The sequence below is a fragment of the Solanum lycopersicum genome, chromosome 6 (assembly GCF_036512215.1).
Source record: "Solanum lycopersicum chromosome 6, SLM_r2.1".
Classification (NCBI taxonomy): domain Eukaryota; kingdom Viridiplantae; phylum Streptophyta; class Magnoliopsida; order Solanales; family Solanaceae; genus Solanum; species Solanum lycopersicum.
This window is the reverse complement of record NC_090805.1, coordinates 51,723,157-51,747,800: the sequence shown is the minus strand read 5'-3', so window position 1 is coordinate 51,747,800 and position 24,644 is coordinate 51,723,157. Positions and strand designations below refer to the sequence as shown.

The window sequence follows — 24,644 nt, the reverse complement described above, 5'->3', positions numbered from 1 at the left end:
CTGATTTGATATAATCTTTCTAATGTGTAACTTAATCACTTGATCATTAAACATTTTATTAAATTCTGTAATTTTATAAAACTAAGATTAAATTATTTTTATCATAGGAAGATGAAAAAGAAAGAAAGATGTGACATGTGAATTGTGACAAAGGACTACTAAAGTGCTATTTGTAATTGTCTTTTTTCTGAAAAAGAAAAAAAGGTTAGTAAAATTAAAAAAAATGGGAATACAAATTCGAAAATGGAGCGGGGAGGAATTAAAGTTGATGATAATGACTGTTGGGTGTGTGGCTTCATGGAACTGAAGGCTTTCTGACCCCTACTACTTTACGGGTCACAAATTGAAATTGCCCCCCCGTCTAAACTTTTCGCCATAACTTTTTTCTTTCCGATACTCGGCGCCGGAACTTGACAGCATGCCGCCGGAAGAAACAGTTTCCAAGTCACCTCTCGATAAACCTCTCAATCAGCTCACTGACGATGACATTTCTCAGCTCACTCGCGAAGACTGCCGCCGTTACCTCAAACAAAAAGGTACTCCTCTCACCTCTGCCTCTGTATTCACTACATACAAACAAACAATTTAGGTTGCCAAATCGAATAATAATTTCTTTCAGAAAGCGTTTAAGCAAAGTGATATGTGGAAAATTTGTCGTTTCCTACAGGAATGAGAAAGCCGTCATGGAATAAATCACAGGCGATTCAGCAAGTTATATCGTTGAAGGCTCTCCTCGAGCCGGATACTGACGCCGGAAGTCGGAAGAAACTTCACATTCCTCGTGCAGATACTCATGTACGGTATCTAGTGCATTTCCTCTTTCTATCTCCAAGCATTGTTTTGAGCTACGTTTGTTATACTGCACTGATAACTAGTGGTAGCATTATTATATTATGGTTGGCTGTTAAGCATGTTTATATGATAATATTAAATAATTCTAAAAACTAATGTAGGTCCAGAGAGGGAAAAATACCTATGGCGAACCTTCTGAACCAGTGCCTGATAGAAGAAATCAGCAAGATAAACCTGATCTTTCCAATCATAGCACTGCCCTTCCGGTCACTGTTGTTGACAATTCAGCTCCTTCTAGGTGAGTTATAGTCATCTTCAATGCTTTTTTGCAATGAATGAATCTTCTAAATGTATATATATAGCTCGAAATTTAGTAAGGGAATGAAGTTTGGAATGGACCTGGAAAATTCTAATAGTCAATCTTAAACAAGTTTAAGACTGATATAATTGATGGCTACTTACTTGATGTTATTAAAGAAAAGGCACCTGACTTTCGAAATTGTTCCTCTTGTATACTCGACTTTCATGCTTCTCTTAAATAGCGGCTAGCTTCTACCTATCAAAGTTAGAGTCCCTCTCCTACTTGTAATTTTGTTAATACGATCCTCTGGTGATCTCTTGTTATAGTAATAGTTTCGTTCTGTATATTATTTTGTGATTGCAAATTTATCATTAGAACTTAGTTAAGATCCTTTCTCTATTATTGACAAATCATCCGAATCCAAATATATTCATCTTAACCTTTTATTATTCCACGTGCCTTTGTAACTCATAGCTCGTTAGAAGATACTCTATTGAAAAAGTGGCATCACAAGTATAGGGGCGCAGGCCTCCATTTGACTAGCATTTTGCCCAAAGGAAACTGCATCCTGTCTAGCTTCAAAAACTGATAGCTTTTTCATTGGTGATTCCAGAACTATAGGTTCAGCAGATAAACCAGTAGGACAAATGACAATCTTCTATAGAGGCAAGGTGAATGTCTATGATGATGTGCCTGCTGACAAGGTATTTAAGCTTGCTGAAACTTGGGAACTTCACCAGATTAGTATACTTCCACTTTTTTACTGATATGGCCAACTTGCATGTTTTCAGGCACAAAAAATCATGTGTCTTGCTTCAAGCCCTCTTTGTATGCCTTCAGAAACTCCATCGAATGCCACTGCAGCAGCTCGACATTCAGCATACTGCTTACAAGCTGCAAATAGTAAACTACGCCTAGATACTGGTATAATACTGACTATTCAAACAGGTCATTAGTTGCATTACCTCTATGTTCTTGTACTTTACTTGATTACAATAACAAGTTGAGAATGTAATTAAGCAGTCTTTGTTTCTCTGGATATCTTTTGAAGCAAGCTATTAGGTTACTGCAAAAATAAATCAACCATAAGAAGTTAATATGAAAAGATACAAAAACTTTATGATCCTTAATGTCTAAATTATGACTTCTGTGAGGTGGTGAGTCTTTTTCCTGGGAGCATCCGGAAAGATGTTTATTATATCCCCTATTCCTTAACATTTTAGTTTGAATCTCTTACAGTGAAAATGAGTGAGGTTTCTCGAGTTCCTATAGAAGAAAGCAACCGCTTATGCAATGATAATCCTGGTATGTTCTTAGTTATGTTTTTGTTCTTCTCTTTTCCCCACAAATTACTCCTTGGATATTACTAAATTGCGAATATTAGGCTACTTTGTTCTGGTAGAGACTAATATTATATGGAAGACATGTTAAGATTCACTCCTTCAAGAAGCATTTTAAGATCCACAAATTAGAAGTAAACAATCTCATAGAAATAGGGGGAAAATACTAGAAGTGAAAAACTTCCTTTCCATGCTAACCGTATCTTTTAAGAAATATATTTGGTTACTCTAGAAACACCATCATGAAGCCCCCAAATGTAATCTGAGTGATGGAGGGATGTTTTGTTTCATTTATTTATTTTTTTGAAATGGTTAACATGTATTATAAGCATGGAAATACACCAAAGGTGTACCTCAACACTTTTGTGTTTTCTGTAAGCAGAAGATTTACATAAGTGAAAAACGTTGATCTTGTGCTGTTTTATTTTCTTCTTGGAAGTAACTACAGTTAAGTATCAATGTTCATTATGCTGAAAACAATATGAACATTGTATTTCATTTCTGCTTAATTTTCGTCTGCTTCTATTTTATGTCCACAGGAGCAGTGGAGAGCCCCGCAAGCAGGAAAGCATCAGTACAAAGATATCTTGAGAAGCGAAAAGAAAGGTATTACAATAAATGAGCTGTTCGATGCGAAAAAGTGAAACAATATAAGAAGATCTCCGCACTGCTTTCTGTCTCTTTCTATCTCTCACATCTCTGTTAGGTGAAGGTTCAAGTGGAAGAGAAAGGTAGAAACAACTTCATCAGCTAACTTGGATATCTATTTAAGCGATCGAATTGGGACTTGTTCACCAAGTGACTATGCAAGTGGGGCTGATCTTAGCTTCCCACCCCACATTACACCTACAGGAAGTGGTCCTATACAAGACAACATTCAGATGAATCCCACCTTTTCTAGTGGTCTCAATGACAGAGGTGATGTTGTTTACAACCTCCTTATTTTAGCGGTCACAATACTTTCAAATGTTCCAGATAACTTTTTTTTTCCTTATGCTTCTTTAATGAGTCTGTGCATGATGTAGGGAACTGTTATTGACTAAAAACTTTTCAACATCTAAGAAATTAGTGAACATTGCTTCTCAAAAATTAAATAATCATTGTTTTCAATAAGTAACCAGATTAATCACAAACTTTGTGTTTTAACCTTTGAGTCTGTTCTTTCTAAGCTCCTAAATGATTCTTGCATTGTATTATAAGATAGCATCAGATTCCTGCGTCACTGGAACCAACCATCCTCCCTGGGACACATTCATAAGGTGCCATGGTTCATAAATTGAGTGATGTATTACAAGTGATTAAATAGTGAATACAGCAGTGAATCCATTGCGTTTATTTCCCCTTGTTTGCTTATCCTATAGCATATCTTTTTTTGTTTTTCGCTAGATGCCATTGCATCACCAAGTATTGATCATTAAGTATACTAGTAATTTTTGGTTGATGTCTCCTCCCCTATATAAATCTATTGAGCATCTGATTGAAGTTTCTCATCCTTTTTTCTCTTTCTTATAACTAACCAATGTCAATCTCCCCCAGGCTAAGGCAATATGTCCTAGTTCTGAAAACTGGTCTCTGGAGATGTATCATATATGAAACATTCAATTGGTCTAGTGTTTGATATGTGTTATGGCTTTTTGTCAGATGTTAGAAAGTGAATGTCGGAAACTGAGGTTGGGGATGCGCACCAGATTTCTGCTTATGTCTTGAAATGTTCGGAGGCCACATCATGTTGTAGTGTACGGATAGTTGCATGAAGTGTGATGATGGTAGCACTTGGGACAATATCTGTGAAACTGCCTTATCTATCTAGGTTTGTCTGTAATGTAAATGAAGATAGAATTAGTGAGAAATAGTGGTCAAGTCATGAAACCTTTTTTGCTTTTCGTATAACAGCTAGTCGCCCTCTTCAATATTGATTTTAGGCTGCAGCATTTCCCTGTTGATGGAACCATTCTCAATGATCTTGCTTACTTGGAATTATACGTCCAATTTTGTTGCTGGGAGCTGGAGACAAACCAGCGGAACTGCATGACATAGAATGTGAATGGGTCATGCTCTCTGATGATCCTTGACGTTTAAAATAAGCTTTCCTGTTCCGTTGTTTGATCGAAATAACGTGATTGAAGGCTTAATTTCTTCTTCAAGTTTGTCATTTCAGCTATTTATTGACTAGGACTGCATTGCAGGATACTGCACATGCGAAGAAGTATTGGGAAAGAATTGTCTTCTCCTCTACTTATGTTTCTTTCCCTTTATATAATACCTACCTTTCTCCTGTAAAATCTGAAGTTCAAGATCATGATAGCACATGTATGATTATCTAATTTTCACTTTTTTGTGTTCCTTTGAATATCGTTTTCCTGTTCCTGGTGGTAAATGTAACATTCTATGTCACAGAATTACTAATTGAACTCTCCCATTTAATGAAGGAAAAATTAGGTAATCTTATACCAAGTTTATTCTACGAAAACTTATACTACCAATCCATATGATTATAAATACTACAATAACTATATGTCAGTTCCGTATATAATTATAAATACTACAATAACTATATGTAAATTCCGTGTAATCGCACGTAGTGAAATTTGAGAGTGGTGGATTGTGCGCACGCAAATATAAGAACCCAATATTTTAGTTGTCTAACACTACGCATTAAATTTAGGAAATTTTACACAAATCTCATTGTGTTAAGAGCTAATTACATTATATCCTTACACTCTTTCAAATTACAAAAATCTTTTAAATTTGGTGGGATTCGGATATATTCCAAAATATTCTTGATACATCGTGTTCCGATTTCAAATACATCGCTCAATGTCTCGATTTTGAATAATCTCAAAGTCCCAATGCATTTTGGGTAAAGTGATGTATATAGCCAACACATTGTGCAAAGTGATGTATCCGAGAATAGAAAGAGTAGTGATTTTGTAAGTTTTTGAAATCATAGGAAATTTTATAGAATATTGTAAAATATGTGTATATAAGATAATTTTTCTTTAAATAGAATATATTCAAATGGTAATATAGTAAAGTATAATTTAACCATTGCTTACAAAGGTAAATATTTATATAAAATTAGTGGGAGTATTTTTATTTTGAAAAGATACCTAAATTATTCTACAATATTCTTTAAAATTTTCTACCATTGAAAAATTACAAAATTATCACCATCTCATATTCTTGTTTACATCCTTTCACGTGATATATCAGTTGGATACATAACTTGACGCAATGTAACGAGATCTACCCAATGTATTAGGATATTGAATGATGTATTCGAAACTGAAATGTGTTGTAACGGAATGTTAAGAGACGTAATTGAAATCAAAACGTGATGTATCAAAACATTTTGAAATGAATTCTAAGGAGTTTTTGTAATTTGAAGAAAAAAAACTTGAAATAAAATATAATTAGCTTTTAAGCGCATGAGATTTGTTTAAAATTTCCAATAATTTCCATAAAAGTGTATATTAGGCCAAGTAGTTTACCACCCGGCCCTCTCCAGGTAAGTTTTTGCAACTCACTCGTGAAACTGAATTTCCTCAATCCCATAATCGCACATACGATGCAAGATTAGCACCTTCATTTATGGTAATATATGCACAGATTTGATAATTTCGTTATACTTCATCAATTACTGCTTGTTAACAAATTGAGTTAAATCTTGTTTGTTTATCTGTGTATTTTCATCTAGGTTTTGTTATGAGTATGTGAGTAATTAATCGACAATATTTCTGGAGAAAACGAAAATAATATTAGTATTTTTGGTGTGAAGGAAAATAGTAACCACGAAATTCTTTTTTCCTTCAGAAACTATTTCCATGGAAGAACTGTTCTGTTCTGTTCTGTGTTTCCCTTTTTTCTTTTCGTTTTGTTTTGCATATAACAAGTTGAATTTAGATTATATATACTGACTATGTATAAGTTGTTGAATCTCCTTAGCATAAGTTTTTTTGTTTTTTTTTTTCGAAATCCTGGCTCCGTCATTGGACTAATGACTCAAAAATGAACAGTTGGATCAAAAGATTGTGTCATTAAGGCTTGGTTTTTATGACAGAGTTTTCAACGGAAGGAGAAAAGGTAGGACTTCTCTTAGTAACATTTCTTTGCTTGAGTTATGCATATGAGGTCTCAGTATCTTGTATGATGGCCTATGATGAGGGTGGTGCTTCAGCAGTTTTCAACTCGCCTGAATGTCATCGATGGGATTTTTCTACTGCTATTAAAAATGGAACAGATAATTGCCTCATAGCTACACATCAGGGGCGTAGGAAATACCAAGAAGATCGTATTACATGTTATCCTCGTGTTACTGTTCCTGTTTTAGGTAGTTTCAAACTCTAACCTCTTGCCTTATTCACTTATCTTATTGTTATGAAAGAGCTGCAGCAATCGCCTTTCGTATTTCTTATACTTAACTTGGACTTGTTGGCAATATATCTTTCTCAAACTATGTTAGAGTAGAAAACTCTTCAGACCAAGTCCAAATGTAGTAGACAGTCGTGTAGTTGTAAACGATACTGAAGACATCAAAACGAATTATATAGTTTAGTGAAGTTTCCCCCCGAGATAGGAGTAAGGTCTGCGTACACACTATCCTCTCCTGACACCACTTGTGGGATTACTTGTTGTTGTTGTGAAGTTCCTGGTTGTGATGCTCATCTTTTTCTGCATGATCACTAGGTGAAGATGGTGTGGAAGAAGCTAGTGTGGGTATTGCGGCAGTGTTTGATGGACATGGAGGCAAGGAAGCAAGTGAGATGGCTTCTCAGAAATTCTTTGATTACTTTCTATTGCACGTTGTTTTCAACACATACAAGAATCTCTTTTCACACAGTAAAGAGCATGAACAACCAGGTCAAAATAGCTTGAAATTCAAAGGTCTGTAACTTGTCCTATGGAAATTTAGAATATTTTTCGATTGATTAGTATCTCTAGTTATTTTCTTCATCAGTATATCTTGTCAATCCCCTGATCTGACCGTTGTCATATAAATGATATAAAACACCTCTTACTTGTTTTAACTTCCTAAATGGAGATGCTCCATTCTATTGCTACTTTGGGAATCTTTTAAGCACCTCCGATGGTTTTCCACTTTTCCTTGTGAGTGTATTAGATGTATAGGAATTATTTTTAACCTTATACAGTCACATCATATATGTGTTTTATGGTTGTATGTTGCAACTTCTTCATTTCTCAGCGTCGAATAATTTATTGCATTGACGTGCTTGTTAATAACCATACAGTAATGAAAAGCATTTATACACTTTGTATGCATTTCAAAGTATTGATATCTTGATGTTTACTGTTCTAATGGGGCATTATATGTAGTTGATGATGAGTCGACACTTGGAATTCTAGAGAAAGCCCTCTTGAGAACAATCCAAGACATAGATTCAGAGTTTACCCAGGCACATACAGTTCTCCTTGTGTTTATTGATTTCCTAACCTTCCCTTCCGATTTTCAAATCAATTTCTGTATGCAGGAAGCTTTGAAGAATGAATACATTTCTGGATCAACTGCTATAGTTGTTCTTTGGATGAATGGGCAGATATTAGTTGGTAACCTGGGTGATTCAAAAGCACTCGTATGCTCGAGGAAAACTCATTTTGATCAGGAAAATGAAGGTTCAAAGGCTTCCGACTATTGTTTGTTAAAACTCTGTTGATTATCACGTTGTTGCTACAACTATAAGGCCTGTTATTTGTCATCACGTGTCCATTTCTCTTACGATCCTTTCACTCTCTCTGTTCTGTTCTGCTTGAATATTTCAGGTGATTTGGTCACAACACTTCAAGCTAAGGAACTAACAATGGATCACCATCCTGATAGGGATGATGAAAAGGCTAGAATTGAAGCAGCTGGAGGGGTTGTCCTTGTCGTTGGCGTGCCTCGTGTCAATGGCATATTGGCTGTCTCACGGTCTATTGGTGATATTCGTTTGAAAAGGTCCTTCTTCAACTCATTGACATGCTCAAGAGTCTTTGAATTCTATAAACACAAGGTAGCAAGCAGAGGGCATTTGTTCTAATCTATATTCTTTTGGTATTTTTAGATATGGAGTTTTTGCTGAACCAGAGGTCACGGGTTGGAGACGTTTGTCTATTGAAGACTGGTATGTAGTGATAGGATCCGATGGCATATTTGAAAGAATGAGTCCCCAGGATGTCTGTGATATTTTGCACGATAATAAGGACAAGATCGACTCGTCCTCCTCTTTAGCAGATTGCATTGTCCACAATGCATTTAGAAAAGGTAGTGGCGATAACTTATCTGTTATTGTGATTCCATTGAGACAAGAGTCCCCCCCTTCACTGGAACACAACCAACAGATATAAAAAAAAATTTACAAGCAAAACGTTCCATTGCCGGGAATCGAACCCGGGTCTCCTGGGTGAAAGCCAGATATCCTAACCGCTGGACGACAATGGAGCTGATTGTTGAACTTGTGCGTAAGTAGTAGGTAATTTTATAGTGATTGGACATATATTCCCAAATGGAAAATTAATCTACATGATTATAGATACACTGACTTTCTTATTTTGAACTCGTCGGTGTAAAAATGAAAAGAGAAGAGGAATCAATCATATATTATTGATCCTCATAATTAGTTCATGCTCTCCTTCCTCTTTTGAGATTCAACAGTTCAAAAGTAACATATATACCTCGACACACACTATATTCTTCAATTATATACTATGAAACTAAAAGTTAGCAAGACTCAGAAACAGCAAATCACTGTGTAAAAGACTAAGTAATCTTTGACTCCAGTTATATTTCTTCACTTTTCCATGTGTAGTTGTCATGACTTTTTCTTTTTTTCTTCTTCAATCTTGAATTACCTTTTTATAACTTATTTATTCCTCTTGAACTTTGCAGAAAAAAAGGTTGAAACATTTGGTCAAGGATCTAAATTCTTATGTAAAATTGTTGATTCGAGGTACTATTTCAATTAAGAGTAGTGAAATTAGATAATCTCGCAATTCAAACATAAAAATACGGATTTAGGAACACAATCATTATTTCAAATCAACTAGCTTGAGAAATGATTGCCTATCCCAAGAGTAGAAAGAACAATGAAATAGTGATTGAGTACGCCCATGCAAATGAAATTGCTTGGACTCTGAAGCTCATTTGAGTACCTATTCAACAATTAACTAATCACTATACTTTTCGGACACTCCATTCCTTTGGATAAAAAGGTAGAGGTCCAGGATTAAGATAGAATGCTAGTAGCTAATGGAGTATTGTTTTGCCTTATATAGGGGAGGCATGGGGCTAGCAAATTCCTCCTCTCATACTTGCTTTTCAGTTGACGGTCTATCAAAAATAATCTTTGTATTTCACAAAGGTTTATAGACGTTCTATTCTCTTCGGACTCTAAACTATAATAATGGATATAGTGTTGTTGATACAATTATAGAAAGTAGCAACTTAGGTTGACAAAGACAAGACACTTGCATAGTTGCATAGTGTATACCCATTATGCACACAGAATTGGCAGTTATTCTATTTTCATCATAGAATGATTAGTCAATTTTTCTGTGTTCTTCTGGATGAAGATCACACACATAAATTACTTTTTTAATAGTATGGGAAACTTCAATAAAAATTGGGTGATTCTTCATAAATCTATTGGTTGCCATCTTCTGAAAACCAAACAAAGGAATCAAAACTAATTAACGTCATAATCACTAATTAATAACTTTTCACTTTATTCCCCTTAACTTCTTCTCTTTCTTTTTTCCTTTACAGATCAGACTCCAATAATTTACATATGTTTGTGTATTGAAGTAGCTATATCAGAGAAACCATTGATGTATCTTAATAAATATCTAAGCAATTGACAGAGAATAAATAGGTGCAAAAATGGAAATACTGATTTCCTGTTAAAAAAGATGCACCTTCCATCTCCTTTTAAGGAAATGAAAAAGGGACTTTCTAAGAGTCACTTTTCGTATCAAACCTGGATATTATTGTCACAACCCAATATATGGCATTGTATATATATATATATATATATATATATAAGATTAAAATTATTGTTTAGTGTTGAAACCCTTTAGCTTATTCATATGTTTACTTCTTTCATGAAAAAATAATGGTTCCATCACTAATAGCAGCATGGACCACTTTCAATATCTTAAAGTACTTAGACTTAACTTGTATTAATAAATCTCCTTGGTTCTTCCCATCCACGCCAATTCTGAACCCTGGCCTATTTATACAACTCAGGCAGGGCAATTAAACTTACAGATAAATTCTCTTGTTAGAATTTCTAGCTCCACCACTACTTACATCGTGCAGCACTAGCAGTTGAAGCTGCCAGCATGATCTAAACTTTCCTTTTAGTTCAAATATAATTCGAGGAAAGATCAGATCATGTGGCAGCCTTACCTGTCAATGCCATCACGAATTATTAAACATATATTACTTGTATCCAAGAAACCCTCCATCCATTTTCTTTGATCTAATCCAAAATATCAAAGAAGAACTCAGACATGCTATCAATTGGTCCACACATCATCAGAACTTGATATTGATGAAGCTATTTGAAAGTTGTAAGTAGGATTTTTATACCAAAGTTATGATTATAGAAAAGAAACGAAAGCTGATTCTTTCTTTGCACAACTACAAAGATTAGAAACTAAAGCTTTCAAAAACCAATACAGATAAAGATCATCCTACATCACATTCTTAATTCCTTGATAACAATACAGATGACCTCAAACACTTTTGGCAGACACTATATTGGAAACTGAGTGTCAAGATAAACAGTGTCATACATGCATCAACAAGCCACATACCAACAATATGAAAACATCAAACTAATATGTTCAGAAGTTCATTACATCAGATAATTATTCTAATCAAACACAACCAACAGTGCCCTGTCATTAGCTAACCCAGATAAAGCGGAAAAAACATAAGCACAGGCAATGTCATTAGTCAAGATACATCTAAGATAACACAAGAGAATTTCACTCCTTGGTGGTTTTGTTTATGAGGGACTTGTGAATGTGAGGGATGACACCACCACCAGCAATAGTACCTTTGATAAGGGTGTCAAGTTCCTCATCTCCACGAATGGCCAGTTGCAAGTGCCTGGGAGTGATTCTCTTCACTTTAAGATCCTTGCTTGCATTACCAGCTAACTCAAGAACCTCTGCAGTCAGGTACTCCAGAATTGCAGCAGAGTAAACAGCTGCTGTTGCTCCAACCCTGCCATGGGCAGAGGTTCTGGTCTTGAGCTGACGGTGAATTCTTCCCACTGGAAACTAAAATCCCCCAAATATGTCAAAACAATTATATCAGAATGGTAGGAGGGTTCTGGAGTAAAGAAAAATCCATAAAAAATTCTAGAGACAGTTTAAATGTTATGCACTTTTTACAGCTAATAGATCAAAAAATGATGTCACCTCTAAAAATATTTGATGAATCCAAAAAATTCAAGGTCCCAAAAGAGTAAGATGCATCATAGTTTGTTTTTTATGTGTGCATTTTCAAAGTGTCTGCAAAGCCAGCGCCAGTTGCATCCTATATCATAGTATATGGCTTGGAATGAGACAGCTTTTTATGGTAATTCACTTTGTTGCAATTATACATTGTTGAGGGCATGTTTATGATCATAATATGCAGATCTTCATATATTCCCCAACTGAATTGAAGACCTACTGTTATGTTAATTACATCCATAAGCTTATTGATTAAAACATTGAAGAGGATTATATTTGCAAAGATCAAAGAAAGTCTGTTGAAGGAACAAATATTTTGTTCTCAATTAGCTTATGGAGGTTATGCTTTTTACATTAAAGCTCATAGTTTATTTGCACCTCACACTTAAAGCGCCCATGGACCTTAGAGCTTTTTTTGTGTTTTTTGCTTCCTTTTGATAGCATTGGTGTTGTGGTGTGTGTAATTTGTTGATAACATGGTATTGTTTGATAAAACGTGCAATGGATAGACTAGAACTTTTGGAGACGAGTGTGAATTCAATAAACAGACCTTAGATTACTTGGAGTGCAAATTCAATGACAACACCATGAGACGGAGGAGGAAGTGAAGATTGATGCACAAATCATACCAATAAGAACAAGCTTCAAGTATCTTAGGTCCATAACACAAGAAAACAAAGATAGTAATGATGATGTCATACATGATATTAGAGTGATCTGGGTGTAATAGAGGCTTGCATACAAGGTATTATTGTGTGATAAGAATGTACCACCAATACTTCAGAGTAACTTGTACAGAGTGGAGGTTAAATCAACATTGTTGTATAGGACAAAGAGTTGGAATGTAGAAAAGAAGACGATGATGAAATGGATGTGATTAGAAATGAAATTATACAAAACAAGGCAATCGGGAGAGGTAAAGGTAGACTGAAGAACTAAGGATAAGTGATTAGACAAGATATAGCATAAGTCCCGCATATAGTAAAGATATAAACCAAGATAGAAAGGTACATAGAACAAGAATTAGAGTAAACGGTTAGTAGTTCCACTATATGTGGGTTAGCTTCATCTCCTCTCTTTCTAATGGTAGAAATAGTAGTTAGTAACGGTATAGTTTGTTAATCTCAAATTTGTGCTAGTTTAATTTGCTTGGTGTTTTGGCAATGGTCTATTAGATAAATTACTTTGTCCTAGCTTCACCTCACTGTGGGACTACATTGACTATGCTATGGTGTCATCATACTTTGGGTAGATCAATTACTTTAAACTGTCACTTGAGATTTTTAATGAAAATCAAACAAGATCTGACCAAAACTATGTATTACCTGCAAACCCGCACGAGATGAACGAGAAATTGGTTTTTTCTTGTCTTTCTCCTTGTTGGCAGCCGCTGCAGCTGTTGTCTTCCCCGCTACTAGCCCTTTCCCTCCTTTTCCTGCCATTTTCCTTATTTGAAAACTACACCAACACAGAAAAAGCCAGATCCTCAATTTAGTCTTCAATGAAAAATGAATTTTCAACTTCTAAACATCATGGTTACAAAAATCTCAAACTATATCCTGAGTAACTTTCCAAATACTGATTACACATTCCGCATAATCGAAAGAAAACTAGTTATGACTGACTATACAGAATGACTTAAATTCATAGATCGGCCATTAGCGTCACCTGATTTTCTGCTAAATTTTCCCAGAGACGCAATAAAGTAGATTTGTGCGTAGATCTGTAAAACTGTATAATTTATTGCCCAACTCTTTTTGGCGGTTTGTTTTTGGTGGGAATTATGAAATTTTCGACTTTCTTTTCAATTTCGAATTTTCGATAAATTACCAGTTTACCCTCAAATACAACCACGCTTTTCATTGTTTTTTATTTTTAAAAATTAATTATGCAAATGTTAAACTCGACATAAATTATACTCCTTTTGAATTATGTTACATTTTCATTGTTTGTTTTCAATCTTAATACTCTGTTAGATTGTCAATCATAAATTATATTATAAGAAAGAATGTGGCTTACTATTTTCTTATTAGTTGACAAAAATCAAACAGACATGGTAAATAAAAAAGTAAAATCAAAACAATTTAGGATTAATGATGACGGAATTTTATTACGGAAGGACAGTGCATGATAAAAAGCTTAACTGAAATAGATACAATAAGTTGATCATGAATTGGTGTATTAATGTCCAAATGGAGATCAATTAGAGCATCACTCTCTTCTTTACATGGATTTTTCATGTTATTCATATCGATGTCAAATCACGCTGCTGCATTTATAACCCGATCCAAAAGCCATTTACCAAATTTTATCACCCTTTTTTATTCTTCCCTTAGCCTTTGCATAAGCCGATATGTACCAAATCGAGCTACTAGAAGGTATTCCCAAATCTTCTCAATGAAATTATCACTAAATCCCAATTTTTTCTGCAACTGATTCAGTACTGGTAACCCTCCAACATGTGGAAGAAAATGATCAATTCAAGGATTGATTGGGAAATAGACATTTTGAATGAAAAATGGATGTATGCGAAATAATAATACTACTACTTATATAGGAGTTTGCTTGTCAACTGCCTTTTTGCTAGCATTTATTTTTTTTATAGAAAATAAATATGTGAGTAGGTATGTATTTTTAATACAATGTGAAATTTGTGCATGAATCTACCTAGTATATATTGTACCTGAAGGTATAAAGTTGGAGTTTATACTGCTGCTAGTAGTAGCTGAGGAAATAAATATTGTGGACTTCTTTTTTGCTTCTGAGTCCTGCCTGACATAGAAGCAAAATAATTGACCCACCTGTCATTAAATTCCAAACCTGTTTCACATTTATTTCTCTTTTTCATTCAACCACCACTTGAAAAAATATTTTTTTCCCTCATAGTTTAAGAAAATAAAAATAATAACTGAATCTTCTTATAGTAAACTAAATATATTAAGATGTTATTTAATTTTGTGGCTTAAACATATATTATGGAGGAAAAATTGAAGTTAAAAATTGTTATAGTCTTTTTGAGACAAAATGAAAAAAAAAAAAAAAACAAGATAAACAAATGAAAGCAAAGCAAGTAATCACGAAAAGTATTTAAGTTTTATTTACCTTTATTTATATTTTTAAGGTATAATCACTTTTTTTTATTGAATATTTCCCTTGTCATGTTTTTTTCAAGAACTGAAAAACACACCTCTCTTCGAATAAGAAAAAAAAAAAAAAGAAGATAATCATCACATTTAGGGCAAAGATTGTTGGTTTTAGCCCAACAAACGAGCTTTAAGTTCCACATAATTTCAAGCCCATTTTGCTTCGGGTAAATCACATAAAAATGTAATAGTATGATAGCGTTTGATCATAAATTTTTAAATACTTTTTATAAATATTATTTATATGAAAATTTGGATGAAATTTAACCATTTGGAATACATATTCAATTTTTTTTAAGAAAAAATATGATTTATACTCATAAATTTCAAAAACTATCAAAACTAACCATAAAATTGTATTACAAGTCAATTGGATTTTCATTGCACAAATAGCAAGTGGTGTCCATGACATTGGATCAATGTGGTAGCTTAGAGTGAATGCAACAAGCGTCATTCCATACATCGTGAAGTAGACAAATCACATAACTTTGTTACTCTGAGCCGATTGTTCATTATTTTTATCAACGACCATATTCTCACTTTCATATGTCATCACTACTTTGGTGTTCACCTAAAAATTATGTAATACAACGCAAACAATTACTTTGAAAGGTGCTTTTATAAAAGATAAAAGTTTGGTGTAAAAAAATAATTTTTAAAAGATTTCAAATAATGAAAATTGGCTCAATCATTAAAAAAAACTAATATTTGAGATTTTGAAATATTTGCCAAATAAAATTAAATTGTATAGACAAACATTAATTACCAACTTTTTCCTCAAATATTACTTGAAAATTTTTATGATCAAACGGACTCTAAAAAAATAATTATCATATAATATTTTCAACTAAATATAGCAATTTTTTTTAATTTAAAAAAATGTACAGTGAAATTTTGTCCAACTTCACCTTTTCATCTGTCATTTTCTCTTCCTTCTCATTCTTTAATATTTATTATATTACCATATATAATAAATATTTTTTCATAATAGCATATTTATATGATTTACTCAATATATTTTCATAATATATATATATATATATATAAAAAAGACGTACGGAATACTGTAAAATATTTTATTTGCTTTCAAAATATACTAGGTACTAATTTCTTTAACCAAACTTTGTATGATATCTTTTAAATTTTAAAATTTATCCTATTTGAATTTTCAATTAAAATTCAACGAATTGACTTTTTAAATTGAAATAATAAGTTGGTTAACTTTGGTCTAACTTAGGCCTCATTTGTCTTCACTTAATAGAGGTATGAATTTTAATCATTCAGATTCAACCCATTAAGTACGTTTAATTTTCAGATATGAATCTGAATCTTCAGATTCAATCTATTAAGTTCATTTGTTTTGTTTTTTAAAACCTCTTGATGGATCTGAAGAGGTCTGAATGAATCAGATCTGTTGGAGACTTTTAACAACATTCAGAATCAGTTATCAAAAAATAATTCACCGCTTCTCTACTTTGGACGTGTTTTTTTGTCTCATAACTAAGAACTTTATTTCTCTCTTTTCTCAATCAAACATCATTTTCTCCCTATTGAACCAGTAAGTTTTCATAAATCCTGTCAAGCTTTTTTCATATTAATAATTTTCTTGTATCGACGTGTGTCAAGAACATTGTTGCAATAATATTTTAGGTTTATCTAGATTTTTGAATGAAAAGATAGTACTCTGAATTATGATTATTGATTATTTTTTTTAATAAAAAATTATATATTTTGTTGAAATGAAAATTTTATAATATTTTATTAATATAATATTCAATTGTACTTGTACATTCAAATATTGAAAACAAACAACATTAATTATTATGTGTCCAGATTTAGAGACTATATTTTAATATTCATATGTATATTCAGATTAAAATACTCAGATCTTAATGTATATATTAATATTCAAATATATATTCTAATTCAGACCTCTTACTCTTGATAAAAACAAATGAGGCCTTAGAAACAAAGTCATCTACTTTCTTCTTAATAAAATGTCTTTTAGGACCATCTATTTTAGAATTGATTATTTCAAAAATGTTATTCATATATATATATATAAAAATAAAAAAAATATATATATATATATAAAAAAAATAGCTTATCCAATCTCACAATATATAAATATAATTAAATAAATAATGTCAGGACTAACTAGTACCTTAAAATAAAAAATATAACAATACAATGTTATATCATTTTATCCTAAAATTATTATACATCTCAAACGGAACAAATCCTAATTTGGGCGGCAAGAATCTCCAATTATGCTGTTTTGTGAAACCCCAGAAGAATAGCAAGAAAAGATAGTGGATGATCCTTAACCTGCACCCTCCGGCATGGCTTCTGTTTTTATTTTCAAAAAGATTTCTTCTTTTTTCTTTAAATGTTGTTTTTTTACCTCTACCCAACATCAAGAATGAAGCTTTTTTATGGAATCACTCTTTTCTCTTTCATTTTATTATTTTTGGTACCTGGGTCTTTTTCCTTCGATAATTTTCATCAACCGTAAGCATTTTCACTTAATTTGTCCTGAAGTGCCTTATTGTTTGTTTTTATAATACACTTTTAAAAAACGACCCACTAATGTTTGTTGTTGAGCATGAAATCCTTCAAAGTTTAGTAGCTAGGTTGTTTTATTTTGTTTCGGCATTTTTTTTTGGAGGAACTCTCATCAAACTTCAGCTTTTTCTACATATAGAGATAATAATTGTTTTTGCTATCTTTGTATTGTTGCTTCTGATGTTGTATTTGACAGGTTTCCCATTGTAGAGCCTGATTATGGTCACACAAAACTTCGCCTTGCCACACAAGGACTTGAGGCAATACAGAGGATAACAACACCCATTGCAGCTGTAGCTGTAAGTCTTGCATTATCTATTTTGTTTTGAGACTTGTTGATATTATTTGATGCAGATTTGAGTTAATATTAAATAAGTTTGGCACTGGCTCAATATGTTAATGCAGATGCATTTCGTTAATTAACAGCTATATATACTTGTTATCTAAATTTGCTGTTGCAACTATCTCTTTTTGTATTATAACATTGATGGTAGAATTTTACCAGGTGATTGGTCCATATCGTTCAGGGAAATCGTTCCTTCTTAATCAGCTTCTTTCCCTCTCTTGTAATGAAGGTGACTTGCATTTAAGTTCACAATTGTGCTTTTACTTACTAGTTTCGTGCATTTTTTCATAAGCGAGCTCTATGCTTACAGGTTTTGGTGTTGGGCATATGCGTGATACTAAGACAAAAGGTGTGTATGCATGGTTTGGTGGAACTGTTGGTATTTAGGAGATGTAGACATTATTTAACATTTCATTTCCCTATTCTTCCAGGAATATGGGTTTGGGGTACTCCAATAGAGTTGGACATTGATGGAGTTACAACTTCTGTTTTCTACCTTGACACTGAAGGTTTTGAAAGTGTTGGAAAGTCAAATATATATGATGATCGGTAATATGGAAGTCCCAAGAGAATATATTTCCACAATAATTTTATTTTTGTTAAAGAACATAATGTGTGACTAGTCATGTTTTTTATTCTTTGTTGTTCAGGATTTTTTCCCTTGCAACTGTTCTGAGTTCGGTGCTTATATATAATCTACCTGAGATGGTTTGTTACTCTGTTTACAACTTTTACTTTCTTTATTTTCGAGTGCTTATGTTAATCCTGTTATATTTTACTTGTATATGTTAACATATGTCTTTTAGTTTTTCATGTTCTATTGCAACAGAAAAAAGAATTACCTGTTGGTTATCCATGAATGTTGAGTGATTGAATGAGGATAGATGCAAGTTGTTTCTGTAGAGAACAATTAATAAATAGAAGTACTCATCTAGAGTCTCCTTCAAGCTCTGTTGCATTTGGCAATATATAAATTGGTTGAGTTAGATATACATTTCTTTGTTATGAAGAGTGTGTTAGCTGATGCTAAATCATATCTGTGCTACTATCGTGCAAAATGTTCTATTCATGATTCATGTAATCCACGTGTGCGGCCAGCACATATGCATGCAAAAGTTAACACAAGAATTGATTGTACTAAGCAGTTTGTGCTGGATTATTCTTATCTAATATATAGACTGAACACTGGTACCTTATCCTAATATGGTTCAGGTTGTGACTTTATGGGCGGCGGCTTATATAGTACTAGCATATTGGCCTACAAGCAAGAGCGACTTCCTTAATTGTGTTTTGTGCGTTTGTTTTATGTTTTAGATCCGTGAAGCTGACATATCGCGACTATCATTTGCCATTGAACTTGCTGAAGAGTTTTATGGAAGGTTCAATTCTAACCAGTTGTTTCAGAAAATTCTTGTTTCACATAGGACTTTTTGTGTTCTAAGTTATTCACAGAAGATTCTTTTCTGACCCTGTTGTTTCATCCATGTTTATCGCTCTCCCTGGAACCCAGAGTGAAGGTAAGCATTTATCTTTGATTAATATCAACTCAACAGAAAGGGACAAAAGAAACAGATACTTTATTAACAAGAAAAGTGACATGTTTATGAGGTTGCTGTTGTGTAGGGGCAAGACGTTGCTTTCGAACCAGCAAAACTCCTATGGCTTATCCAGCGTGATTTTCTACGTAAGTAGAGAAAAAGATGCCATATATGTTCATAATTGCATTTATTAATGCGAATATCGTGTATTTATGGAATATAACCTCTGATTGCAGACATTACCTGATACTTTAAAAGCATAAGTTTAGGTACTAATAATTGTATTCTGTTACATGGAACTCTGTTAAAGTAGGTCATTTTTCCTCTGACTAGCACCGAGGTGCCTTTTGTTGGTCTCCTATTCCTTCTCTTGGGAACTGTCTAACCTTGTATTATTAACAGAAGGAAAGTCTGTGCAAGAAATGGTCAACGAAGCTCTACGACGAGTCCCTAATAGTGATGGTTGGTTAGCTCATTCTTTATCTGGACATATAATAACTTTGGAATCTATTGAATAGTTGATTATGGTTTACACTTTTCGTTTCTGCAGGTGACAAAAATATTGATAAGGTACCTTTATGGATTGCATTATGCAAATTATAAAAATACTTGCATAAACAGATATATTTTACTCGTTGCTGTTCATTATATCAGGTGAATCAGATTCGAGATTCATTAGCAGTGATGGGCGACAATAGCACAGCCTTTAGCTTACCACAAGTATGACTTACCTTTGCTATGCATCAATCTTTTCTTCTTGATTTAGTAATGCACAACTTGCTGCAGTGACAGTAGTTGACTGGGATTTGCTTAAATATCTTCTTCTTCTTCTTCTTCTTCTTCTTCATTATTAATGCACGCTGAGGATATTATAGAAAACTTGGTTTCTTGTCAGTTGAGCGTTTTTCCTATTAGAACTTGGAATGATGCATCACCACTCTTAGCTCTTCTGCAGCCTCATCTTCAGCGTACGAAGCTTTGCGACATGAAAGATGTTGAACTGGATCCTGATTATGTCAAGAAGAAGGAGCAATTGAAAGAAATTGTTGCATCTATCGTTCGTCCAAAGATTGTCCAGGGTAAATTTCTCAATGGGAAGGAGTTTGTATCGTTCCTTGAGCAGGTGTTAAAATCTCTTATTCTGTTAATTCTCCTGGTTTTAGTTTAACTGCTTTTGGAGAGAACTGATGAGATAGATTGATCTTTTTCTCTTTAATGGTAAATTGGTATTAGATACTTGACGCCTTGAATCAAGGAGAGATTCCATCTACGGGCTCCCTTGTGGAGGTTTTCAACAAGGGTATTCTAGAGCGGTGTTTAAAACTGTACTCCGAGCAGATGGCTAAAGTGGTTTTACCAATGCAAGGGGAGTCTTTACAGAAAGCTCATGAAGAGCAGAGAGACACAGCAATGGAAGTTTTTGAGGAACAGCATTTTGGTCGTCGCCATGCAAGGAAATCAGTTGATCAATTGGAAGAGGACATTGAGAAGGTTAAAATTTACAGTAGCAAAACATGGTTTTAATTATGCATTTCTACAAATTTTACTTAAAAATTCCATGTATTTGCAGGTGTATAAGAATATCAAGTTGGCAAATGAATATCAGTCCTCAACTCTGTGCGAAGCGTTGTATACTAGATGCGAGGACAAAATGGATGAACTTCAGGCCCTCAGACTTCCTTCAATGGCCAAATTTAATGCTGGCTTCCTCCAATGCAACCATAGTTTTGAAAGAGAATGTGTTGGACCTTCTAAAAGCAACTATGAACAGCGGATGATCAAGGTTTTCACACGCTTGCTTTTGTATCATAAAGATATTTCTTAGCCTAGTAAGGGAAAGAAATAGAAACATAATCAATTAAGTAGGATGTACATGCAACGGAATCCAGAACCGAACCATCAGTATGGAAACTTTACCATCCATAGAGAATCTAGTGGTGCCCTACAAAGAATTACCTTTCCTACAGAAGACAAAAAGTCACTTCATCAATGAAATTTCGTCTTCAGTTGTTGTGTTTAATGTAACCTACTCTAAACAGTGTATCTCTTTTATTATGCAGATGTTGGGAAAGTCAAAATCTTTATTCATTAAAGAATATAATCAGAGAGTGTTCAACTGGCTGGTGGTTTTGTCACTTGTCATGGTGGTGTTAGGGCGGTTTGTTATAAAGTTTTTTCTGGTTGAGATTGGTGCATGGATACTGTTTATCTTCTTAGAAACGTATACGAGGATGTTTTGGTCTGCTGAGTCGCTTTACTACAATCCAGTCTGGCATTCTTTTCTGGCAACTTGGGAAACACTTGTGTATAATCCTATTCTTGATTTGGACAGGTAACATACCTTGTCAAACACTTCATCATTTTGTACTTCCATTTTCTACCCTCAGTTTTAAAGATGTTTTTTTCCTTAAACTTGGTGTCTAGCTAGTCAAAGACTGCAATATAAATATCAACTAGTGTGTTTTACCAGTTGATTAATGAGAACATCGTTCATTTGTTATTTGGTGTTGCAGATGGGCAATTCCCATTTGTGTTATAGCTGCAATATTTGTGTTTTATTGGCGATGTTACGGAATAATGCAACGTGGTCCTAGGTGGTCATTACCTGTGTACAGCAATCAGCGAAGATCAGAATAAGTTTACAAGGTCGGAGTCAGATGTAGGGCAGGTTTGAAGGTTCAATAAATCCCAGCTAGACCATGTATACCTAACCGTACAGGTCATTAACTTTGTTGTAATTCTTACAAATTAATTACAATGCACACATACATAGCTTCAGAACACTATGACGTGAAAGAGTGCCAACTGATTGAAATTTACTTGTTCGATACAAAGTTGTATGAATATTTTCTTTTGTCAATAAGGGTATTATATTCTTAAATTTGCATAATTTACTCACACATATACTCCTATTTTCTGATGGTGATGGTCTTCAATTTTGTTCTTAGCATTAGTTTATATATTTAATTTGTATTTTAATATAATACAAGCTATGTCTTACACGCAGGTTATGCTGCTTAATCCTACAATAATTATCACCAGATGCACAAGTAAAATTAAGAATTCACAATAATTGAGAATTGAGTATATATTTATGTTCGTATATATATATATATCCTTTTTGAAAATACACAATAAATTCTTCAAATGAAAATAAATAAAAACTTTATTATGTACAAGAAAAGTTGATCAAACTTTACTTTCGGTTAGGATAAACTGTACCGGCTCAAATAAATAGAGTTAGATATACATTTCAAAACTGAATCGATCAGATCTATAAGCTTGCTAAACCTTTAGCTTCAGATCCTTTCATAATTCTTAGCCTTTTGCAAGAATTAATGAACATATCCCAAGGTACGTCACCAGCAAGCATCCAATCACCATCTTTATCTTCGTAAGTTGGTATATAATTACATCCGTTGTATCCATCTGTTTCTGAATATACATCTGAATTTTATATATATAAAAAATCATAAGACTCTGATTAAAAGAATTGACCACTAATAGTTATGTTAAAACTTACCAATAGAGCACTTGAACATGTTCTCTAAAGCCTTGAGTAATTGTGGATAACTTTTGTAAGTATTAAGATCAATTTTCCTTAAATAAGCCGCACCATCCATGCTCACTTTAACATAGCTCGCTTCTAAAATGTTCTTTCGATAGGATCGAACCGGTGGCCATCCAACTACTTGTGCTCTGAAATAATTCAGTTGTTAGTATAATTAGCAACAAAAAAAAAAAGATATATAGATTAACAAGTATACTTACTTTTGTGGTGGTTCATCATTGTTATTCCTATGTGATGAACATCTTTTGTTGCTAATTTTACTTGTGGATGATGGAACTGTTCCAGGTAAACCTAATCTTAGCTCTGTTCCAGCCATTTCCATTTCTTATAATTTCACGGTGAAAGCTGAAATATTTCCGGTGAAGAAAATGATAGTTTGTGAATGATGAATGCAAAAAGAGGGAATGATACTCTTATTTATATAGGGTGTGTGTGGCATGGCATGCCAAAAGCACACGCCCCTTCAACCCACGCGCTTCTAACAAACCAATTTTAGTGTGAATAATTTTATTTCTCTATAAATATTTGATTTGAACATATGATAGAAAGTATATATTTTGCTACATAAGTTCACTATTATATCCATAATAATTGTATATGCATTAGCTTTAATAGACCTAAAATTTAGTTTCAATTGATGTTGAGATGATAGTAAAAAAGGTTTGATATATTATGTATTTAAAATGCACATCAATATTTCTAAAATATAAATAAAAAGAATTGAGCACAAACATATTCTATTATACGGGTGTGTTAATGTGAGAAGGAAGGGAGAGATAAGATGCGTGTGTTGTATACGCGCGTAGATGAATAAGTGAAGAGGGACCTTTGTCTGTGGTGTGAGGGACATCATTAAGGGAACAGGGAACAGACACCGACAACTTGAGCTATTTATTTAAGGTACCTGCTCCACTAACAGTTCATTTCATTCGGAACCGTTGGATCATGTTTGGGGTCAAACTCCCATGTGAGGTGCTGTCGGCTAATAAGCTACAAAATGGACCCCACCATCAACTAGTTTGATTTCACTTCCATTAATTACTACAACAACAACTAATCTCACAATATACTAGTATGTTTTAAAGTAGTTTTACTGATTTTCAATTGCAAAAAATAAATAAATTGCACAATGGTGGCATATGTAATTGCAAAACACAAAATATAGACAATTGTGCGTTTTACAAAAAGTTTAATATTATTCTTTTGTTATAAACTTTGATCAAATAAAATATAGATGTCAAAGTGAACAAAACAATTAATACTCTGTTCTTTCCTAATAAACTTTATCCTTTCCTTCAATTTGCGTAATTAATACCTTCGTCACCTACTTTAATGTTATTAATATATATATACTTTAAATGAAGGAAAAATTAAAGTGATGAGTCGTTCCGATAAATTGTACTAAGGTCCAAATTCAAGGAATTTCTATAAACTTAAGTTTTATTATGTTTTCTTGCCCACGGTTTTATAGATATAATAATTAGCCAAAACCATGGGATTAGTTCATCATATTATATGCCAATTAAATGTAATATTATATTGCAGTGGACTGACTAAAGCGCTCATTAAACTGCTAGCAGCCGTTGTTT

At 33.4% G+C, this 24,644-nt stretch overlaps 5 protein-coding genes and 2 non-coding genes across 10 annotated transcripts; 4 read left to right on the top strand and 3 right to left on the bottom strand.

The window, feature by feature from the left end:
* Positions 1-261: 261 nt before the first annotated feature.
* Positions 262-4,783, top strand: LOC101259854 (protein TIFY 4B). 3 transcript variants are annotated; one of them, XR_011221547.1, is made up of 10 exons: positions 262-536; positions 668-795; positions 954-1,090; positions 1,707-1,797; positions 1,885-2,017; positions 2,333-2,398; positions 2,973-3,039; positions 3,140-3,351; positions 4,075-4,243; positions 4,356-4,783. XR_011221547.1 is itself a non-coding variant. In XM_010324750.4 (9 exons), the coding sequence occupies exons 1-9, from the start codon at positions 419-421 to the stop codon at positions 4,086-4,088; spliced, it is 960 nt and encodes a 319-aa protein (XP_010323052.1). In that variant the 5' UTR covers positions 277-418; the 3' UTR covers positions 4,089-4,783. The 3 variants fall into 3 exon arrangements, 1 of the variants encoding a protein (XP_010323052.1); XR_011221546.1 differs by having other exon boundaries at positions 268-536; positions 4,327-4,783; XM_010324750.4 differs by having other exon boundaries at positions 277-536; positions 3,146-3,351; positions 4,075-4,783.
* Positions 4,784-5,921: 1,138 nt separating this feature from the next.
* On the top strand, positions 5,922-9,052 carry LOC101260150 (probable protein phosphatase 2C 51). Its single transcript, XM_019214187.3, has 8 exons — positions 5,922-6,027; positions 6,450-6,516; positions 6,614-6,763; positions 7,120-7,317; positions 7,768-7,847; positions 7,923-8,064; positions 8,212-8,386; positions 8,493-9,052. Exons 1-8 carry the CDS (start codon positions 6,025-6,027, stop codon positions 8,773-8,775), a joined length of 1,098 nt encoding a protein of 365 aa, XP_019069732.1. The 5' UTR covers positions 5,922-6,024; the 3' UTR covers positions 8,776-9,052.
* TRNAE-UUC (transfer RNA glutamic acid (anticodon UUC)) lies at positions 8,798-8,869 on the bottom strand. Its single transcript has one exon. It is a non-coding gene; the product is annotated as a tRNA-Glu (tRNA).
* A 1,684-nt stretch (positions 9,053-10,736) lies between the features above and the next one.
* On the top strand, positions 10,737-10,852 carry MIR167a (microRNA MIR167a). The gene has a single exon (NR_107987.1). It is a non-coding gene; the product is annotated as a microRNA MIR167a (primary transcript).
* Positions 10,853-11,241: 389 nt separating this feature from the next.
* Positions 11,242-13,713, bottom strand: LOC101256783 (probable histone H2A variant 1). Its single transcript, XM_004242299.5, has 3 exons — positions 13,561-13,713; positions 13,218-13,350; positions 11,242-11,715 (listed from the first exon to the last, which is right to left on the bottom strand). Exons 2-3 carry the CDS (start codon positions 13,332-13,334, stop codon positions 11,419-11,421), a joined length of 414 nt encoding a protein of 137 aa, XP_004242347.1. The 5' UTR covers positions 13,335-13,350; positions 13,561-13,713; the 3' UTR covers positions 11,242-11,418.
* Positions 13,714-17,243: 3,530 nt separating this feature from the next.
* LOC101260445 (uncharacterized) lies at positions 17,244-22,384 on the top strand. The gene is made up of 17 exons (XM_010324752.4): positions 17,244-17,546; positions 17,797-17,899; positions 18,106-18,175; positions 18,257-18,295; positions 18,378-18,495; positions 18,597-18,654; positions 19,261-19,325; positions 19,457-19,463; positions 19,570-19,630; positions 19,887-19,946; positions 20,035-20,054; positions 20,139-20,204; positions 20,440-20,607; positions 20,718-20,975; positions 21,055-21,267; positions 21,545-21,816; positions 21,998-22,384. The coding sequence occupies exons 1-17, from the start codon at positions 17,425-17,427 to the stop codon at positions 22,119-22,121; spliced, it is 1,824 nt and encodes a 607-aa protein (XP_010323054.1). The 5' UTR covers positions 17,244-17,424; the 3' UTR covers positions 22,122-22,384.
* A 173-nt stretch (positions 22,385-22,557) lies between these two features.
* Positions 22,558-23,719, bottom strand: IAA2 (auxin-responsive protein IAA2). 2 transcript variants are annotated; one of them, XM_010324706.4, is made up of 3 exons: positions 23,256-23,719; positions 23,008-23,183; positions 22,558-22,919 (listed from the first exon to the last, which is right to left on the bottom strand). In XM_010324706.4, exons 1-3 carry the CDS (start codon positions 23,375-23,377, stop codon positions 22,759-22,761), a joined length of 459 nt encoding a protein of 152 aa, XP_010323008.1. In that variant the 5' UTR covers positions 23,378-23,719; the 3' UTR covers positions 22,558-22,758. The 2 variants fall into 2 exon arrangements, with proteins under 2 accessions (XP_010323008.1, NP_001266042.1); NM_001279113.2 differs by having other exon boundaries at positions 22,670-22,931; positions 23,256-23,423.
* Between the last annotated feature and the right edge of the window lie 925 nt (positions 23,720-24,644).

Bases quoted from the DNA above. Each gene is read 5' to 3' on its own strand.
- LOC101260445 (XM_010324752.4), top strand. From the start codon at position 17,425: ATGTTGTTTTTTTACCTCTACCCAACATCAAGAATGAAGCTTTTTTAT. The intron at 19,631-19,886 runs GTAAGTAGAGAA...TATTATTAACAG, and splicing joins TATCCAGCGTGATTTTCTAC to AAGGAAAGTCTGTGCAAGAA. The intron at 20,976-21,054 runs GTTAAAATTTAC...ATGTATTTGCAG, and splicing joins TGGAAGAGGACATTGAGAAG to GTGTATAAGAATATCAAGTT.
- LOC101260150 (XM_019214187.3), top strand. The intron at 8,065-8,211 runs GTTCAAAGGCTT...TGAATATTTCAG, and splicing joins TTTTGATCAGGAAAATGAAG to GTGATTTGGTCACAACACTT. The intron at 8,387-8,492 runs GTCCTTCTTCAA...TGGTATTTTTAG, and splicing joins GGTGATATTCGTTTGAAAAG to ATATGGAGTTTTTGCTGAAC.
- LOC101256783 (XM_004242299.5), bottom strand. From the start codon at position 13,334: ATGGCAGGAAAAGGAGGGAAAGGGCTAGTAGCGGGGAAGACAACAGCT. The intron at 11,716-13,217 runs GTAATACATAGT...GGGGGATTTTAG, and splicing joins CATCTCGTGCGGGTTTGCAG to TTTCCAGTGGGAAGAATTCA.
- LOC101259854 (XM_010324750.4), top strand. From the start codon at position 419: ATGCCGCCGGAAGAAACAGTTTCCAAGTCACCTCTCGATAAACCTCTC. The intron at 1,091-1,706 runs GTGAGTTATAGT...TGGTGATTCCAG, and splicing joins GACAATTCAGCTCCTTCTAG to AACTATAGGTTCAGCAGATA. The intron at 2,399-2,972 runs GTATGTTCTTAG...TTATGTCCACAG, and splicing joins CTTATGCAATGATAATCCTG to GAGCAGTGGAGAGCCCCGCA.
- IAA2 (NM_001279113.2), bottom strand. From the start codon at position 23,377: ATGGAAATGGCTGGAACAGAGCTAAGATTAGGTTTACCTGGAACAGTT. The intron at 23,184-23,255 runs GTAAGTATACTT...GAATTATTTCAG, and splicing joins AATGATGAACCACCACAAAA to AGCACAAGTAGTTGGATGGC. The intron at 22,932-23,007 runs GTAAGTTTTAAC...TATAAAATTCAG, and splicing joins CATGTTCAAGTGCTCTATTG to ATGTATATTCAGAAACAGAT.